Raw genomic sequence first — 20,934 nt, forward strand, 5'->3', positions numbered from 1 at the left:
GCTGTAGATTCACAGAGCTGCTGTAATTAACAAGTTAAACCAAACTATCTCAATAAGTTTCGTTTTTCAGATCACAACATGATTATGTCAAAACATAACAAACACCATCAGATCACATTGTCTCTTTGTTCATCTGACTGTTATAAATCAATAACAGCAGACAAGCAAAATCTAAGGTAAACATATAAGGGTCAATAGCCCAACTAAAGCAAACACCGATCACCATAACGGTGGCTTACAATTTGTGATTTTCTCCTTCATTGATTCTGCTTGTTAACATCAGGTGTCTTCAGTAATGATCAATCATCACTCAACTAATCACGTAATTATCTCATGAACTTTAACACTCTTGAGTGTTAATTTAACCCTCTGAGGTCGGCAATCACGCCGGCGTGATTTGCTCTGTTTTTTTCCTATTAGTTCAAACGAGAGTCCAAATACTCTGTTGACTTTGATCTTACAAACCAGTTTCATACATCAATCGATCCTGTTAAATGTGTATTATTTTTGTGTATACTCACAATAAAAACAAAGTGTTGTGCTTTTTGCCAAATAAAGAAAAATAAACACGAAGCGAGTTCTGCCTTCTCTCTGTCAGTGAAGTCCATTCTGAAACGCGTCCGAAAATGAACCATAACTCAGCGAATACTCAGTCAAACAGACACACAGGCATGAAGCTTGAATTCTCTTCTTTTAAATGAAGTAATTTATATAAAAAACAAATATTCTCAGTTCATGTAATCTGTAAGAAAAGAGCGAGATGTCAGTCATTCTCATCTCATCTAATTATTTTTAATGTGACCCCGCCCAAGGAGAGCGCACGCTATTCAAACGCAAATTACTGAGGCAATCCACGAAAACCTGTGAACGCCCCCATATCAGCTCGAGAAAACACAAGTTTAATCAGATCATTGTACTTGTTTACACCGTCTCGCAGCGCTGTGAGGAATAATAATAATGGAAAATGTAGCCTACCTCAGAAGTGCGGGTATTTCGAGGAGCAAGGATCCGACTGAGCTGAGGAATAATGAAGTAAGTTTTTTTTCCTTCTCAAGTGAATCGAGTTTCTGTGTGAATGAATGAACGGCAGAGATGCACGCTGTTTACCACAGCTTGCAAAAAGACAGTTTAAATTTAAATCGCGTGTGTGAATGAATGATGATGTTTTAGCAAACTGTATTGCTATACTGAGATGAGTAAAAATCGACTGAAATATGTTGAAATAAAATGTAGGCTATTTGTATAAGCAACGTATTAAACTGCAAATTAACATTTATATGCCCTAATATTTCATAAAAACAACGTTACAGTCAGGCGTTTCTGTGTGTGAATGAATGTTTCGCTTTTAGCAAACTGTATTGCTATACTGAGTAAAAATCGTCTGAAATATGTTGAAATAAAATGTATTTGTATAAGCAACATATTAAACTGCAAATTAACATTTATATTTCTTATAATAAAAACGAAAGACCTATGTTACAGACATATGAAAGACAACATTTCGTTGATTAGTTTTGGATAGATTATACATTTTTACTGTAAAATATCTGCCACCTCAAATAAGCTTTTGTTTGCCAATTTTTGCTCATATGTTAAATATAGTATGTTTTGTCAAAAATAAAGTAATCAAATAATCAATCAAATCCTTAACTTTGAAATATGTATGATAAAATGTATACTTTAGTTTTTACAAAGAAAGATTACACTTGAATTGTTGTTGTAATTGTAACCTTTTTAATAAAAAAATATATATTTACAAGGTAGATGTAAACAAACTATTAAAAGGTAAATATAAGCCTTTTCTTTAAATATTTTTTATTGTGTTTTATTAGTGACAAATTTGGGGAGAGGATACATATTCCAAAACTGAAAATACAGTATGAGAATTAACTGCACAATTACTAGACATGTTTTCCTTGGATATTATAGGCCAATTTGCAAGCACAATTTGTGAAAAAAATAAAATAAAATTGAGATGCTTCCAACTGTTGCTCTTGCATTCTTTCTTGTGACACACCTGAATGAATGGCTCATTAAGTATGCAGGCCCCATTGTCTCCTCAGGTGCGAACCACTAAATATGCATGATGCATGTTGGATCGTTGACGCCCACTCGAATATTGCCTTTCCAAACAGAAAGTGCTTTGCAAAATTTAAATCAATGTATTGTGTTATGTGAATGATAAGGCAGGGTGATTTTCACATCATTTTGAAGAAAAAAACTCTAGGCGACAACTCTTGCCATTTCCAAGTTGGTCTGTAGAGATTGCAGATGCAGTTGCTGGTGGAGACTGCAGACAAACTGGCAATAAGTGAACTCAAATCTGTAGCCATCCAAGGGCAGAGGTGGGGGTGGAGGAGCTCCAATGTGGAATAACATGATGAGGCTGACTGGCACTGGCACATCAGGCATATCCCCCCACATCGCCTTGTAGAGAGTGCTCCTATGTAGAATTTTATTTCACAATTCAAATTATTAAACATGTACCTATACATATCTGTGTGACAGATATTATTTGAGTGTTTTTTCTTCAAAAACGCAATTACCTAAAAAGGTTGATTTGAAATGTTATCTAATAATATTGCGTGAATGGTTGTTAACTGATATGTGTGTGTTTTCTCTCTGTTTGTCAGGAGGACGCAGGTGTTTGGTGTTGATGACAGTGTGTCTCGGGCTCATTTGTGTTCTTCTGCTGGTCTTCATCACATTGTACATCACCATCACAGCAGAGAGAGACCTGTTAAAGAGTTACAAGAACACAGTTGAAGAGTTCAATCGCACTATCATCAGCTTACAGGACAATTACACTGATCTAATGACTGAAAAAGACCAACTGAAGAACAGCTTCAACTCTTTGAGTCAGAAGAAACTGGAGTTAGAGACCAGAGTCAATTATCTCAGTGTTGAAAAAGGCCAGAGAGAAGTTTTGCAGAGAAGTTTTGATGCTTTGAATCAGAAGAAACTGGAACTGGAGACCAGATTCAATGATCTCAGCGCTGAGAAAAGTCAGTTACAGGGAAGTTTTGATGCTTTGAATCAGAAGAAACTGGAGTTAGAGACCAGAGTCAATGATCTCAGCGCTGAGAAAAGCCAGTTACAGGGAAGTTTTGATGCTTTGAATCAGAAGAAACTGGAGTTAGAGACCAAAGTCACGTCTTGGAGTGAAGAACCAAAGAAGGAAAAATCTAAACAAGGTCAGTACGAATCTGTTTTTAAGTGGATTATTTTTCTATAATTTTCTTTATCTTTATCCATTTTTAAAAATTGGGTTTCTGTTAGGAAATCTGTGTGGCCCTGGTAGTTTGTTCATGTCCGATGAGTCGATGAGCTGGTCTGAGAGCAGGCAGTTCTGCAGAGATCGAGGAGCTGATCTGATCATTATCAACACTGAAGAGAAACAGGTGAGTTTGTGTGAGTGACTGTTAATCAATGAGAGGAATCACACTCTTTACACGACACCATTTTCAACTAAAATCGGGAAACTTATTATGCATTTTGAGTGTTTATTTACATGACAACGGCTTTTTGGAGGCCTGAAAACACAAACTTTTGAAAACATGTTTCAAAATGCAAGTTTTGTAGTTCATATAAACTACTAAAACGCAAATTTGTGAAAATTTGTAAATATGCATACGTATTACTTGTCTAGTATTTCTTTGCAAAGTGACATCCCAGCCAACAGACTTTTGTTATGAGAACATAACTCAAACGACATTTTTATGTTCTTGGAATGTTAGAAATCAACGTTCCTATATTGTTGAATTTTAAATCAAAATTAAGTTGAAAGAACGTTTGAGGAACATTATATCTTTTAAAACACGTTCCTTTAACGTCAAGAAAACTGGACACGTTCCCAGAACCAACACTGAATATTTGGAGAACGTTCTTATAACAAAAGTCTGTTAGCTGGGATCGCCAATAAATACAGCTTTTTAGTCGTTTTCGCTTATCCGTGTGAACAGGGATTGTTTTAACAACGCTGTGGCCTGTACATGATAAACAGATCAGATCATTGCTTTTTTATTTTTAGTACATCATTGCGGTGTAAACGTATATATATTCTACATTTATATTCACACACAGAAGCACTTAACTTCATTCATCAAGGAGAGAGTGTGGATTGGTTTGTATGACATTGAGAACGAGGGGATCATGAAATGGGTGGATAATTCAACACTGAATCAAGGGTAAGAGATACAACCAGTGCAAATGTATTTCAAACATGAGACTCACAACCTCTAAAAAATAACTGAAGACACAACTCTTCCACAAACACCACAACCAACAAATTTTTGCTAAACAAAACTCTTCTCTCTATTAAGTTTTTGCACTTTCTCTTTTGCTCTTGCGTCTGTGCTAAATTTACTCTTGTTGCCACATGTTATTCAGGTTTTGGTATGAAGAAGAGCCAAATAATAAAGATGGAGATGAGGACTGTGTTGAACTGATTCCTTCAGACTCCATCCAGAACTGGAATGATCTCCCATGCTCTCAGAAGAGGAAAGGGGTTTGTGAGAAATAGGGTTAATCCTGTACTGTCATGTTTTTAATTGTATTATTTTATGGAATCAATCTTATTGTTACAGAGGAGGCTCCCGTAATGCCTCCTCCGCACCACCGGAGGGAGCTGTCTCCGGAATATTAGCCATCCTTACCGAACTCAAATTCCCATCATGCCTCTTACCTGGGACTGCAACACACCTGCACCTCATTTACACACACACATAAAAGCCACTTCCACTCACCACTTCTTTGCAAAGTCTTGATTTGCCCTGGCCATCGTTTCTGAGCGTTATTACCCGTATTTTCTTTGTACTCTGACCTTGGACTGTTTATCTTGTTTCTGACTGTTCTCTGCCTGCCCCGACTTGGGTTGTTTATTGGACCTTGCTTCTTGCCGCCTGCCTCGACCTCTGCCTGTCATTCTGGTTTGTCTCTGCATTGTCTCCATTGCTCTGTCTGCTGTTGATTATCCTGCCTGTCTGACTATTCTTAATAAAAGCTACAAATAGATCTCACTGAGTCTGATGATTCGCAACACTTATTGTGAATGTGATTATAAAATATAAAAAAAAAACATATATCATTTCTGACTGAGGTTCCTATCTTTTAAAACAGTCTGCTAATTAAATTTTATTCAAACTGGTATCAATTTAATTTTATAATCTTCTATAACATAAAAAATCACAAATTGAAATGCATAAAATAAAGTTGTAAAACTGTCCAAAAAAATGTATTGCTTAAATAAACTTGAACTGAGTAAACCTCTATTGTGTTCATGTCTTCCCAGACAGCAACATAGTGTTTTTTTTTTGTTTTTTTTTGTTTTTTTCATATTTCATTTTTACGTTTACTTCGGTGTACATCATGTGTGATTATGGCGAGATATTTCCTCCAGCCCAGCGCAATGCAGCCCAGATGTGGTCCAGATCTGGGCCGAAACTATAATTTGTTGCTGTTGCTTTCTTTTCTGTGTTTAATAGATGTAAACATGAAGGCATCCATTCAATGACTCTGTTCTTCTGATCATCATCCCCTCTGTCACTGAGCACCACAGTATTGCAACTAAAAATAAAACAGTTTAAGGAATGAAAAGGACTTCATGTGTCTCATAAAAGAAACACCGTTAAAGCTGAATGTCAGAAAGTGCTTATGTTTATACACTAGAGGGGGCTAAAGATCATTCTCACACTATGGACAGTCTATTTATTGGAGAACTTGTGGACTTGCAGGAATTGTAATTCTATCTTAATTAATCTGTTTATCTCTCAGAAAGTTTTACATTTGTCACTTGAGGCAGTATAAAACATTTTAAGAAAAAGCCTGTTACAAAGGCACAGATCCAACATTTTTCTAATTCCCATTTCCATTGTGTAGAAGAGTGAAGATACTTAAAATGAGGACAACTCTATGAAACCAGGTTCTGTGACTATATCAATTGACAAATGCCAGTAACAGAGAAGTTTCAACTAATGAGTGACTTTTTCTGATCTGGAAAGAATGCATTTTGATGGGGATTTTGCTCACCACATGTGGTTGGATGTACAAGATGATACGGTCATAGAGTTTGGGTCTGAGGAGAGTTTCAGGAAGTCTATATTTACATTTAAGGCCATATATATTCACATTAAAGGCCAGTGTCAAATGAAATCACTTCCTGTGTAAATTTAGCACTATATAAGGTGGACTATTAAAAGTAGTCATCATTCTGAGAGCCACAGCTCATCTGTCTAGACGCACTGCAAGACACAAGAACAAATAATGGAATTAGACGACTATTATGAAAATTCTAATCGCAGAAATATTATGGACACACCTGGACCTCAAAGACACTGTCAGGATGAAGGAAGAGCCCAAAAGCGCAGTAAGCAGAGTGTAATAACTGTTAGATTTAATATTTTACTTACAAATGTTGATTTGAAACCTTATACATGAAGTTCTGTGATGAAACTCTATGGTCCATAACTCAATCTGCTTGCAATGACATCATCTCCACAGGGCACAGCTGATTGGTTCCTGCTGTATCCGTAGCCAATAAGCTTTTTTCCTCAACATCCAAATACTTGCCTAGATCATAAGCTGTTGTCGTGTCATGACAGAACTGACAATATGGAGTGTATTCATTGATATCTGTGTTTTGTCAGGAGGAAGCAGGTCTTTGGTGTTGATCATAGTGTGTCTCGGGATCCTTTGTCTTCTTCTGATTGCAGCCGTCACACTGCTGCACTTTCAGTGCTCTTCTAAACGAGGTTAGTTGTATGTACATTTCTTTTTTCTAGTTTTTTCTTCTTTTATGTATACTGTTTGAACAAGTTGTGTTTCTTTCAGGATTTCTGTGGGGTCCAGATGGCTTGTTTATGTCCAGTGAGCCGATGAGCTGGTCTGACAGCAGGCATTACTGCAGAGAGCGAGGAGCTGATCTGGTCATTATCAACACTGAAGAGAAGCAGGTGAGATTGTGTTGAGTGACTTTTAATGAATGAATGAATGAATGAATGAGAGGAATCACACTTATTCCTGTTTATATTCACACAGAGGCACATAACTTCATTCATCAAAGAGAGAGTGTGGATTGGTTTGTCTGATATTGAGAACGAGGGGATCATGAAATGGGTGGACGATTCACCACTGAAACAAGTGTAAGTGCAAAAATACTTACAGAAATTCATGTGTATTTATTTATTTAAGTCTTTTTAATTCTCATTTTAAAAATAAGAACATCAAAACCTCCAGAAAATTGCTGAAGACAGCTTTTCCACAAACATGTATAGCAAAACCACAAAAGGCGGTCCCTATAAATAAATTCTATTTAAATAAAACTTCTCTCTTTTACTTTTCTGCAATTTCACTTCTGCTTTATGTTTACTCTAGAAATGCAGTGCTGAGATTACTGTTAATTTATGATTTATGTACACAGCAAAAACTCCAGTGTTAAATTAACACTCCTGGGAGTGTATATGAGTCCACACTCAAGAGTGTAAAGTGTTAAAATATGAGTGTTAAATTAACACTCAAGAGTGTTAAAGTTAATGAGATAATTAAGTGATTAATTTAGTGATGATTGAGCATTATTGAAGACACCTGATGTTAACAAGTAGAATCACTGAAGGAGAAAATCACAAATTGTAAGTTACCGTTATGGTGATTATTGTTTGCTTTAGTTGGGCTCTTGACCTTTAAATGTTTACTGTAGATTTTGTTTGGCTGTTGTATCTGAGTTATAAATGCCAGATGAATAAAGAAAAAAAGTGATTTGATGGTGTTGGTTATATTATGACAATCATCATTTGAACTTGATCACTGAACTCATTAAGATCCTTCTTTCTGACTTAGATTTATGTTGGTGATTACAGCATAACTGTGATTCTGCATAAATATCCAAAATTTTAGATATAATACAAAGGATTTCTTAAAAGTTGTTTTTTTTTTAAAAAAAAGAAAACCTTTCTTTTAGGCACACACAGACGTCAAGATTCAGTGTATGCATCTCAACAATGGTGACGAGCAGAATATTCAGTTAGGAAAAGTAAATTACATAGACAATTCAGATCATAATTTATTCACACCGCAATGCATGATGGGAGCCATTAATGAGTTGTGATTGGTGGCAGCCACTGCAACATGCTTTATTATTGTCACCATTGTTGAGATTCACAGGCTGATTATTGATGTCTGTGTTTCTAAACAAATTCTTTTGAAAGTGTTTTGATCAGAACAATGTTTATTAAATATTTTGGATTATATGAAAAATACTGAAAATCATATGCTGTAGAATCACAGAGCTGCTGTAATTATCAAGTTAATTCAAACTATCTCAATAAGTTTAGTTTTACAGATCACAACATGATTATGTCAAAACATAACCAACACCATCAGATCACATTTTTTCTTTGTTCATCTGACTGTTATATATCAATAACAGCAGACAAGCAAAATTTAAAGTAAACATATAAGGGTCAACAGCCCAACTAAAGCAAACACCGATCATCATAATGGTAACTTACAATTTGTGATTTTCTCCTTCAGTGATTCTGCTTGTTAACATCAGGTGTCTTCAATAATGCTCAATCATCACTCAATTAATCACTTAATTATCTTATTAACTTTAACACTCTTGAGTGTTAATTTAACACTCATATTTTAACACTTTACACTCTACAAGTGTGGACTCATATATCGTCGCTGTCGGGCGTAATCCTCGTATCTCCAAAACCATTATTTTTCAGGAAATTAAGAAAACTGCATATTTTTTGAGTTATTAAACATTGTATCGTTAAAGTTGGTATTATAACTTATATTGCTATCATATACTATTGTATACAAACATTAACACAACATTTCCCCAAAATCATGTTTAATCGGAGATACGAGCTTTATGACTTGGGAGCGGGGAGATACGAGGTTACGCTATCATTGATTAGAATGGTATGGACACAGACGTCACTGCTGCCAGTGTTCATCAAAGTCTGAGGTCGCGTTGAGCCTTTTGACAAGAGATAAGGCTTTAAGAGCTATTCAAATCTAATGATTGTGGTTACATACATCTTCCTAAACTATTTTAAACGTTTAAGAGATATGAGTGCGCAATACCAAAATACTAGGCTGTCTAAAATAGGCGGAAATTAATCTGCACGCAAACAAAGTCTGCGGTCGCGTTGAGCCTTTTGACAAGAGAAAAGGCTTCAATAGTTAACCAAAGCTAACGACTGTGGTTACATACATCTTCCTAAACTCTATTTTAAAGGTTTAAGAGCTATACGTGAAGCAGAACAAAAAACGATGAGGTAACTAGGCTGTCTAATAGGTGGAAATTTGCCTAATCTGCACGCAAACTTACCGTGGCTCACGGGCTTCCTTCTGCACCAAAGCATTACAGCAATCGATTTTTAACAAAACAAGCTTACTCAAATGTATCTAACCTAACTATTTTCACTCGTTATTGTCTAAAAAAACAGACAGAGTTATGCAATGATAGGCTTAGCTGCTACTGGCACCAGAAACGTTAACGTTAGACAGACCCTTTTTCTCCCATAAATAAAACCTGCTACTTGGGGTATTTTACATGCACAGTGCCAACTTCGAGTCAGTAAAATAATAATAAAAACAATAATTTAATGCTGGTATCCAAAACATTTCTTTCAATTCAAGTATTATATTAGATACATTTTAAAACAATGCACACGTATAATAAGCCTAGTAATAATAAGCCTATACGTAGACATTTAAAATATATCAATAACTCATAGTTTAACACAGATAAAAATCAAAGTTAAGGCTTGCTTTACGTGTTACTCGACGAGGATTTCTTATCGTTGCGACTTTCAATCCTGAGGAGACAAAATGCCGGATTATGCCGCGTAAACTCCTGCCATTTATGGTACATACGAGTGAAGAAGAGGTGGAGTTAGGAGGATTCTTAGACAGTTTAAGTGTCCAATTGAGTTACGAGATTTGCTCTCAAGCTATTTTCAACACTTTAGATTGGTTAATAATTTGTAAAAATAACAGAACCACGTGGGGACTGACCAATAGCATCGATTTGTGGAAAAATATGAAATTGACCAAATTTGGACATGCGAGGTTTCCGCCCGACAGCGACGATATACTCCCAGGAGTGTTAATTTAACACTGGAGTTTTTGCTGTGTATTTGTTGCGTGTGACATTCGTAAATTGTTTGTTGTTTAGTTGAGGTTATGAATAATTAAAACTCTGACACATTTTATTCAGGTTTTGGGCTGATGGTGAGCCAAATAACTATAATGCTGCACATGAGGACTGTATTGAACTGATCCCTAAAAAACACACCCTGAACAACTGGAATGATCTCAGATGCTCTGAGAAGAAAAAAGGGATTTGTGAGAAATAGGCTTCATCCTGTTTTTTCATCCTTAAACTTCTATTTTCTTATGGAATCATTCAATAGTGATCAAATAATTCATTATTAAGAGCCCCGTCTTTTAAAACAATGCAAGTTGAATTCATCAAGCATTAACTGCTTTCATGTGTAATGTAATGCTGCACACTTTACATCTGATGTGTTCATGTCTTGCTCCATTATAAGCAGCTGTTAATTAAAACTTCTTCTGGATGTTATCATGCATCTCGTTTGTTAATCTGAAGTGTTCAGCTGACAATCACAGTAAAATGTAGAAGTCTAAAGTGTCCCAGATTGCTCTGATTCACCCTGTTTTCTGATATTGAGAGTCTGTGAACATGTTTTTATGTTGTGTTGCTTTTATTTTCAATAAAATGGTAAAACGTTCTATTTTCAAAATGTTAGTTGGTACAAAAAAATGTTTCCTGCTCCCTACCATGTGTAAATGGGGCGTAAAACATTTGAACGCTTTGTGCAAACTAATGACATGCGTTTTAATGCACTATGTACCATAATAATATTTCACAAGTTTGCTGGCGATTTATTTATTTATTTTTTGTAGGTAAGAGTTGAAAACTGTTCAACTTTGGCCCTATCCCAAATGGCACCCTAAAAACTCTCGGTCTTCCATGAGTCCACACTTTCGTGACGTTACTCCGCTTTGACTGTCGGGAAGCACGCACATTGTAAGTCCACAAGACTGAAAGCGCATATGAAGTGTTATTTGGGACAGGGCCATTGGGTAAAACGCAGCACTCATCACTGTCACTTTTTAACCAGCCGTCCAATCACAGTGGAGGAGGGGCGGGACAAATACTACACCAACCAATCATTCTTCTTGTACACCGACTGAAGAACAATGGAGAATTTCATATTGCTGGTTATTGCATTTTTATTCAGTAATATTCCACAAAATGAGATACTAGTAGTAACACGTTTCTGCTGTTAATATTCCAAATCATAGCAGCCAAAGCCTCTTATCTAGAAAAACACAGTGCCACCAAAGCGCTCTCTAGCGCCACCAGCTGGCTGTTTTCAGAAGAGCACCAGCTGGCTGAAAATGCTTTGGTGGACACATTAATTGAATATTTATTGGTAGGCAAATGGCCTATTAGTCTCTTTTGCATTTATGCAATATAATGGAGCCAGTTCTGAGAAGGGAGTCCAGAAGATTCCACAGCGTTCATGGACACGTAATATATGTAGTTGTAACAAAGACTATAGAATAACACAAGACGCATCACTCGTGTTGTTTTGAATGGGGAAAAGTGTAACGCTCAATATGGCGTAATCCCGCCTTCTAAATAAGAGCCAATCACGATTGTTAAAGTCATCGCGCCACGAAACAGTCAGAGGTGCTTCCACTGCGCATTAGCTTGATCCAGGTGGAAAAATGTCATTTTCTGTCATGATTCGAGCATTTATAAATACAATTTATGAGACAGTTGTTGTCAGATTTCTTTGGTGATTTCAAATATGAAATTTAATCGTAAGCTTGACAAACAGTTTTGGAGAATTTGATGTTTCCCCGTTCAAAGAGATAGGAGCTGCACTTCCACACCTGAGAGGCATTTCAAAGATGGCCGCCTAGTGAAATTACTTGTCTTAAAAGAACTTCGGTTGTAATTCATAGAGAGACAAAAAACAAACAAAAAATAATAATTCACAGAAAGACATGCTGAATGAGTGTGCATGCGTACCTTATTTACGAATGACTGGAATTCATTAACATACACAAATTTAACAATCAAATCAGATGTTTATGAGAGTTTTCGAGAAGGTCTGTTTTACACGCAAATTACTCTGAATTTACTTATATATTTACAAAGTTTAATGAATGAGGCCCATTGTGTCATGCAAAGAAAAGGGATCAATTCAAACTGTAGTCTCATATAGCCAGATGTCTCAAATATACTTCATAATCAAATTCATATTATAACAGTGTAATTTTATCCTCATCTGTCGACATGATGCTGGTGAATCACAGAGCCGATGCAAACATATCCACATCGTTACGATCAGGTGCTTTCTGAACTTCTGTTTTCTCACCGTTGTCATTTTTGTGTTTATTTTGTTACTGGGAGGAATTTGTACTATTTACTCATCTAAAGTTGCTCTCAGCAGTGTGGACGGCATCTGGATGTTTGTTAACAGTACATCGCTGCAAAGGTATTTCACACTTTTTACTTCTAAACAAAGAATGAAAAAGAACTTTGCCGTGAGTATTTCGAGACATTGAATCACGTTCAGTCTCTAGTGCGTTCAATAAGCTGCTGGCTGCAGTTCACTTAACGGCCACTGGTGTCGCTAATAACAAGGGATTCTGAATTGCCCCTTTAAACATTTTGTGAAAAGAGGCTTATAAAATGTTTTATCAAAATATTTCTCCAATCCTTCATAACGTTTTCCACATCCCTGGTTTTACCTGATCCTTTGTGTGAGTTTATATTTATATATCTTAGCTGTAAGAGAATATAAAAAAACTGATATCCTATTGTTTTTATTTATCATATATGGAATATTGTTGAAATGCAAATATAATATGTTCAACTAGATGTTATTGTGACTCCATGGTGTTTAGTTTTATTTAACAAAATATTAAAATCCTCAGCTTTTGTTCTGAGTGTAAAGTGGGCATCATGTCCTTTGAAGATGTGAGAGGGGAGTGTATTTAAGTAAGTTGTCGATGAATTTCATGAATATATGCATGCTTAACAGCAAAAAAAAAAAACAAAAAAAAAAACATATAGACTACACATTGAGAAGATGTATTCCTGTTTATTGGCCCACACAACATCAACAAATGACAATGCCCTACTTTCACATATAATTCAAATGATTAAACATGTACCTATACATATCTGTGTGACAGATATTATTTGAGTGTTTTTTCTTCAAAAACGCAATTACCTAAAAAGGTTGATTTGAAATGTTATCTAATAATATTGCGTGAATGGTTGTTAACTGATATGTGTGTGTTTTGTCTCTGTTTGTCAGGAGGACGCAGGTGTTTGGTGTTGAAGACAGTGTGTCTCGGGCTCATTTGTATTCTTCTGCTGGTCTTCATCACACTGTACATCACCATCACAGCAGAGAGAGACCTGTTAAAGAGTTACAAGAACACAGTTGAAGAGTTCAATCACACTATCATCAGCTTACAGGACAATTACACTGATCTAATGACTGAAAAAGACCAACTGAAGAACAACTTCAGCTCTTTGAGTCAGAATAAACTGCAGTTATAATACAGTCACGTTGTTTGATGAACTAAAGAAAGAAGCATCTAAACAAAGTCAGTACATCTGTTTGGAAGTAGTTTCTTTTTAAAGAACTTAATTATCTAATTAACTTAAGTTTCTGAAGCATTCAGTTGAACTGACTGCTTCAGTGTTACTTTTAACACACTGCTGGTGGTCCACATATAAACACAGAACAGTATTAATTTAACAGCGGGTATTTTTATTTTTCTGCACTTTCACTTCTGCTTTAGCTCCTTCTCTTTATCTTGTCTTTGGGTTTTCCCTTCGAGGAGGCAAAGGAAGCAGTGCTTCCACAAAAAACTGAAATAAGAAAGTACTCCACAGTACAAAAAAAAACAACGCAAATCCCGCCTCTCATTTTCATGCGCATCAAATCGGTCTGACTTAATAGGTATAAATAATGGTGTTAATGAGAATATGAATTAAAAAGTAAACAACTCACCCATATCACTGCTTTACTCACATCAGATTCACCTGAAATGGTAAATGGACTGCATTTATATAGCGCTTTCAACAGACCCAAGGCCACCAAAGCGCTTTACATGCGCTTTATATAGCGCCCTAATTCACCCATTCATTCACTCATTTATACACCAACGGCGGTGTCAGCCAAATGACTTGAAAATACAACCTCCCACATAGCAACATTGTTTTGGCCCAGATCCGGCCCACATGATGGCACTTGACTGGACCGCTCCTGTTTGCCAGATCTGGGCCACAAGCAGGCCATAGCAATGCCACATGTCAGCCAAGAGCAAAGAAATAAACCAGAACTGGACCTTATCTGAGCCACAAAACCTGTGTATATTAAATATAGAGTCATCTCATCCTTAATAAGCCTGTTAACAAGCAGAATCACTGAAGGAAAGAAGAGAACAGAAAAAGAGACGAGCAGAAACACAAGAACTACAACTGACTTCAGTCACAGCCTTAGATGAAATCAACTGAAGAGAAAAGAAGACATTAAATCTGTGAAGATCTCAGCAGAGGAGGATTAAACAACTCCACAAACAGCATTACCAGCTTCACTTATTACTAACCAGACTGACTTTATTTCTGTCAGACGTCTACAAAAGTTTTATTGAGAATTAACAGAGGATTAACTCTAATGTGTTTCATTTGAAGTCACCATAACAGTGAATAGTGTTTCCATTAGTTGGGCTCTTAACTCTTATTATATTTCTTGTCTTTTTTGGTTGTTTTGACAGTGTGTTTGTCGAACACATTTACTGCAGCAAAGAAAGCTAAAGTGAAATGAGATCAGGTGATGATGGTTACCTGTTGATGGTTTTATAATCTGAGCAGTGTTGATTTAACACTGGGGTTTTTACTGTGTGGAAGTCTATATTGTCATTAAATGCAGTGTCAAATGAAATCACTTCCTGTTTGGGATTAGCACTAACTTGAAAACGCTACTCATCATTCTGAAGATCGCAGCTCATCTGTTAAGACTTACTATAAGACACAAGAGCAAATCATGGAATTTGATACTATTTATGGAAGTTATGAAGATGATATTGACACAACTGGCCAGGATGAAGGAAAACCTCGAAAACACAGTATGTACAATTTCAAGCGTTTTTTTCTATGAAAATTGGGTCAATGTTTCTGCTTTTATATGAAGGTGATTAACATGGATTTGTTTTTTTGTTTTGTTTTTTGTTTTTTTATCAACATGACCTTATTGTGATATTTATCAAAGCAATTCCAGATGTTTGTCTTATAAAATAAATACTATTTAAAAAGCCCTGCTTTCTAAAGACAAAGGTATAGATTACCTAAAAGGGTTGATTTAAAACTTAATTTCTAATAATATGAAAGGTATACACTGATATATGTGTGTTTTCTCTGTTTGTCAGGAGGACGCAGGTGTTTGGTGTTGAAGACAGTGTGTCTCGGGCTCATTTGTGTTCTTCTGCTGGTCTTCATCACACTGTACATCAACATCACAGCAGAGAGAGACCTGTTAAAGAGTTACAAGAACACAGTTGAAGAGTTCAATCACACTATCATCAGCTTACAGGACAATTACACTGATCTAATGACTGAAAAAGACCAACTGAAGAACAACTTCAACTCTTTGAGTCAGAAGAAACTGGAGTTAGAGACCAGAGTCAATGATCTCAGCGCTGAGAAAAGCCAGTTACAGAGAAGTGCTGATGCTTTGAATCAGAAGAAACTGGAACTGGAGACCAGAGTTGCGTCTTTGAGTGAGGAAATGACAAAAGTTTTTAAAGAAGGTTAGAATCCATTTTTTTGTATTCCTACTTTTCTTTATCTTTCATGTACACAGCTTTAGTGTGTGTGTTTCTGTTAGGATATCTGTGTAGTTTAGATGGCTTCTTCATGTCCAATAAGCCGATGAGCTGGTCTAAGAGCAGGCAGTACTGCAGAGATCGAGGAGCTGATCTGGTCATTATCAACTCTGAAGAGAAGCAGGTGAGAATGTGTGAGTGACTGTTAAAGTATGTGACATAAAACTACACTCAAAAAAATGCTATGTTGACTTTAATTAACTTTTTTATGTCAACAGGTTCCACGTAAGGTTACGTTGGATCTATGTAACATTATTTGTTTCAATTAATTACATAAGGTTAATCCAATGCCGTTTAGTTGAATAAGGTTAAAAGTCTAAATTTTGTCCAAAACAATTAAGTTAATTAAGTTCAATTCTCCTAAAATTAATATTTTTACATTCAACCAAAACATATTTGGTTCATGTTCAGGTTCATATTTGAACCTGTTGACATAAAAAAGTTAATTAAAGCCAACATAGCATTTCTTTGAGTGTACAATATAAGTCGCCGACGCTAGCTCTCAGCATCGCGAAAACGCCACGCTGATATTGATCCTCGTTTTAGTTCTCCTTTTGTCCCAAAGTCCGCTTCCCATGGTCCATGTATGAACGAAACAATCGCGCCGCTAGACGTAACGCAGTTCTCAACGTCTGTCGCCATGTTTACTATGGCAGTACGAGCGGAAACCTGGGTTAACGCGGATATTGCGTCATTGACAGGCGACAAGTGATTCGGGACAAGCCATTATTTAAAATTGGAATTTCTCTAAAATTAAAAATCTTTGGGAACTTTTGGGATATTGTAAGTACACAACTGCAGGAAATATATCGCACTTTTTGATATTTGATCAAAAAATCTTACATATTGTAGCTTTAATGAATGAGAGGAATCACACTTATTCCTGTTTTTATTCACACACAGAGGTGCATAAGTTCATTCAAGGAGAGAGTGTGGATTGGTTTGTCTGACATTGAGAATGAGGGCAATTTGAAATGGGTGGACAATTCAACACTGAATCAAGGGTAAGTGATGATAGAAAACACTCACAGAAAACCACTGTGGATTTAGTTGGTCGGTCTTTTGTAATCTCATTAAATGAAATGAGACCATCATAACTTTAAGAAAACAACTGAAAATATATTTTCTACAAACACAATCATGACAACATCCACAATAAATGATACTTCCTATAAATAAATTCAAAAGCATCTGCTTATTTTGTATTCCTGAACGAAAAAATGTGGGGTTCTGAATAACTGAACATCTAATACGTTATTTAGGTTTTGGACTGAGGGTGAGCCGAATGACGAAGATGGAAACGAAGACTGTGTTGAAATGATATCTTCATGTTCATCTTCAAACCTGAACAACTGGAATGATCTCCCATGCTCTGAGAAGAGAAAAGGGATTTGTGAGAAATAGGCTTCATCCCGTCTTCTTGTGGTTTTACTTCCATTATTTTATGGAATCATCTTATCGTGAATGCCCAGTTTCTAATTGAGGTTCCTGCTTTTTAAAACAGTCTGCTTCATTTTATATAAACTTCTTAAATATACATTTTATTTCATACTTTTCTGTAATATACAAAATCACAAGCTGATATTCAGATGAATGGAAATGTAAAATTATCGTTATCTTTCCTTGCTATAATAAACTCACAACATCCAGTTTCTCACGATGGAGTCTAAAGTGTCCCAGATTGCCCTGATTCATCAGTTATTCTAATATTGAGTGTCTGTGAAACTGCATTTGAGTTGAATTGCTTTTGCTTTGGTCAATTGGCATTATTACCATAGTAAACACACAGCATAACTCTAATGTAATTACATAAATTTAGCACTTCATATTCCAGTTATGAACATTTTTGAATTAAAAAAAAATTATTTTGGCTCAAACTAAAAATTAGGTAAAAACACAAGACTTAATAAAATGTTTTGTAAAACTAGTTTTGTGAGGTCAGTGCACTGGATCTCCCTCTAAATAAAAAGCTTATCAATAGACATTTTAGTTCACTTAGTTCAGCTTACTCTACTCCTACATCCTACATCACACATCGTCAAGTGTTACTCTTGTGGCGTAAGTCGACTTGTGACTCGACTAACAGATTTATGTATATTTTCACTTTACAACTAGACTCCCCTGTGAAGGCCTCATCAACACGACAGCCATCGGCACTAATCCTCAACAAACTGATGGTACCCAACATTCATTGCACCATATAACTTTTGATTGTCACCATTGTTGAGATTCATACGCCGATTCTTGATGTTTTTGTGTGTCTGGATGATATGGAAGTTAGAAATGTTGAGAGTGTTTACTGTTTTTTAAATCCTTCATGTCTTCTGTTTGTCAAAACTCTGATAGATCTTCATCTGTAAAATCTCAGTGATACCACAATCAAAAATACGAAACATCATCCATAAAAATACATTAGACAATAAATTAGATCAGTAAATCAGGCCACTAGATAGGGTTGCCACCCGTCCCGTTTTCCAGGGATTGTTCTCTTTTTTGAGCGACAGTCCCGGAAAATTAATATTCTTTCCCGGGACATGAATTGTCCCGGTTTTTTGTTAAAATGTACTTCTAAAGTAGAATTTCCTGGTTTCAAACCGTTTCCTTCTACTGTTACTGCAGAGCTGCACAGAAAAATCGCGAAGCAAAGAGTACACGGAGACCGACAGACTAGACAGAGCAGGTTACTTATGATATAAAAAAATCTCAGCTCTCAGATTCTGTCAATTTTATTACGAAATTCAAACAATAAACACCGTTTTGGCGTTTGTAAATGTGACGTGAAAGATCCCTAGCAGCACGTAAACTGATCACCTCTAGCTAATAGTAAATAAACACGAATGAACAATGTTAAAAGAAAACGTACAACTTACCGAAATGTATATTCATCATACATAATATCGATCAATCAGTGTTTTTCAACCGCGGAAAGGGTCAATAAAACAGCTGGAGAACAATTGTCACATAACATTACCTCAGGAAAGCCATTTGATGACCATAATAGGCTATAGCACGTTAGTTAGCTAGAAAAAAAGAGCTATAGAGAGTATTTTGCTAAACATAGGCTACTATATTACATATTTATTATATTTACTTATCATTAAATAAAGTTGTTATTATAATAAAAAAACGCATTATATTTAATTTGTTAAATAAAGTTATTTTTAACCTTAAATAATTTTACCAGCTGATAAGGCTCTCTGTATGTTTACAGCATTAGGTGAGATTTTTTTCTTGAGAAAAATGAATGCCTATCTTGTGTACCTAATATTTATCCAAATCAGTCAATTAAATCAAATCACAAGAATTGAACTGAATTGAAATCCTGAAATTTGTTTCAAGCAATAATAAAAAACGTATCTTACCAGAAATTGTAACTGTTACCATATAAACATTGTAACATGTTGTCACTAAACCTAATACAGTTCAGTTTAGTTACTAAAATGTTTTGACAATCACAATACACTTATTTGCAAGATTATTTTTTTTTACAGTTAAAAATTTCAGTTAAATATAAAGGAAAAACAGCGCTGGAAAATCATGCAAAAACAACACCCCCCCCCCCCCCCCCCCCAACAACAACAACAACAACAACCAAAAAAAAATCTGAGTGTCCCGGTTTTTCACAAATCAAAGGTGGCAACCCTACCACTAGATGATGATTGTGACTTAACAAACACTGTATATCCTACTGTAAAACGTAAGAGTCATATTTACTAAATGAGAGAAGTTAATTTCACTGAAATATTAGTGAAAGTTCATAGAAAAAAAGTTATGCAGAGTCAATAACTGATAAGGAGAGTAAATATACAATTTTATAAATTTGATTAATGTTTTATGTGCAAGATGGTACAGGAGAGATCTGTTAGTTTAATTTATTAGTTGTGTGTGTCACCATTGTGCTTCAGTCAAAGATGAGCAGAGAAACATTGATGTTATGCTTCCGTAATGATGGGCAAATGAAGCTTTGTTGAAGCTCTGAACCACTTAGAAGAATTGTTTTGAAAATGGGTTCATTACTCGAAGCTTCAGTAACAGCGCCCTCGCCTGGTGAAGTGCCAAGGCTGCATCTAAATTATCTCAGCTAGATAGTGGACAGGGGGCTTTAAGACGAGTGAAATACAATAAATCTAGTGCACACACCTAACCTTCAGAGCAGTGGTTCAAATGGAATTGTAGTTAATGGTTTGAAACACGTATCAAAGCTTCAGTGTCAGACTGCCATCACTATGCTGCCGGTTGCTTTATTTAAAAACAGGAACTGTGTGGCTTTAAGCCAGTTGTAATTGTTGTGTTTCATTTTCTGAGAGTACAAGCATGGTGTTGAACCAACATCACATTGTAACACTGACTCAGTGCCATCACCATTGATTTATGGATCAAACATTTTTTCAACATTAATTGCTGGAGCAAAAGAGATGTTGATTCAATACAGTTAACACTGACACATTAACATTATTTTGATGGTTGCTGTCTATCTGGGACCCTAATCAAACACACCTGAACCAGCTAATCAATGTCTTAAGGATTACTAGAAAGCTACAGACAGGAGAGTTTATCAGGGTTGGAGCTAAACTCTGCAGGACAGTGGCCCTCCAGGACCGAGTTTGCCCATCCCAGGTGTAGTGTAGATATGTACTCAGCCCTGTGTGGGGGTTTCCTGGTTACAGATTTCCAAAGACTGTTATGCCAGTTTACCTTAAATACCTAGAACAGAAGAGTTGTAAATATTTACACAAAAAAATTGGGATTTGTTGGACCTACTCTCGTGCCCCAAAGGTCACACCTGGTTTTGGGGGAAAGGAGCCATGATTATCACATATCCTGAAGAGACACCACCCAAAATGGAGAACAGACTTTTCAGTCTTGCACATTATAAAAGTGACTGTAAGTGACCATTTTACCAAATGCACTGAGACTTACATCAAATTTGAATGGGAAACAACAATATATTCACAAGATACATCATGTGTTTTATATTGACAT

General features: G+C 35.9%; 3 protein-coding genes across 7 annotated transcripts in view; all 3 read left to right on the forward strand.

Annotated features, from left to right (window-relative positions):
* The window catches only part of LOC311076523 (uncharacterized protein), a 70,578-nt gene extending 65,310 nt beyond the window's left edge, over window positions 1–5,268 (forward strand). The window contains exons 2-5 of one of the 2 annotated variants that reach the window (XM_084104831.1): window positions 2,634–3,194; window positions 3,280–3,401; window positions 4,084–4,187; window positions 4,390–5,268. In XM_084104831.1, the coding sequence (XP_083960957.1) occupies window positions 2,634–3,194; window positions 3,280–3,401; window positions 4,084–4,187; window positions 4,390–4,522 (920 nt within the window). In that variant the 3' untranslated portion in view covers window positions 4,523–5,268. The remainder of the gene's footprint in view (window positions 1–2,633; window positions 3,195–3,279; window positions 3,402–4,083; window positions 4,188–4,389) is intronic. The other variant, XM_084104832.1, reaches the window with a different exon arrangement.
* An 837-nt stretch (window positions 5,269–6,105) lies between these two features.
* The window catches only part of LOC311076559 (CD209 antigen-like protein 2), a 47,970-nt gene continuing 33,141 nt past the window's right edge, over window positions 6,106–20,934 (forward strand). The window contains exons 1-5 of one of the 4 annotated variants that reach the window (XM_084104889.1): window positions 6,106–6,364; window positions 6,645–6,749; window positions 6,829–6,950; window positions 7,036–7,139; window positions 10,229–14,867. In XM_084104889.1, the coding sequence (XP_083961015.1) occupies window positions 6,262–6,364; window positions 6,645–6,749; window positions 6,829–6,950; window positions 7,036–7,139; window positions 10,229–10,367 (573 nt within the window). In that variant the 5' untranslated portion in view covers window positions 6,106–6,261 and the 3' untranslated portion in view covers window positions 10,368–14,867. Of the gene's footprint in view, window positions 6,365–6,644; window positions 6,750–6,828; window positions 6,951–7,035; window positions 7,140–10,228; window positions 14,868–20,934 lie in introns of those variants that run through there. The other 3 variants (XM_084104888.1, XM_084104891.1, XM_084104890.1) reach the window with 3 other exon arrangements.
* On the forward strand, window positions 15,043–17,611 carry LOC311076535 (uncharacterized protein). The gene is made up of 5 exons (XM_084104853.1): window positions 15,043–15,195; window positions 15,496–15,876; window positions 15,954–16,075; window positions 16,855–16,955; window positions 17,214–17,611. Exons 1-5 carry the CDS (start codon window positions 15,114–15,116, stop codon window positions 17,353–17,355), a joined length of 828 nt encoding a protein of 275 aa, XP_083960979.1. The 5' UTR covers window positions 15,043–15,113; the 3' UTR covers window positions 17,356–17,611.

The sequence above is a fragment of the Abramis brama genome, assembly GCF_963993115.1.
Source record: "Abramis brama genome assembly, chromosome: 2".
Taxonomy (NCBI): domain Eukaryota; kingdom Metazoa; phylum Chordata; class Actinopteri; order Cypriniformes; family Leuciscidae; genus Abramis; species Abramis brama.

Coding starts and splice junctions, on each gene's coding strand:
- LOC311076535 (XM_084104853.1), top strand. CDS start 15,114: ATGGAATTTGATACTATTTATGGAAGTTATGAAGATGATATTGACACA. Junction 15,877..15,953: donor GACAAAAGTTTTTAAAGAAG/GTTAGAATCCAT, acceptor TGTTTCTGTTAG/GATATCTGTGTAGTTTAGAT. Junction 16,956..17,213: donor AATTCAACACTGAATCAAGG/GTAAGTGATGAT, acceptor TACGTTATTTAG/GTTTTGGACTGAGGGTGAGC.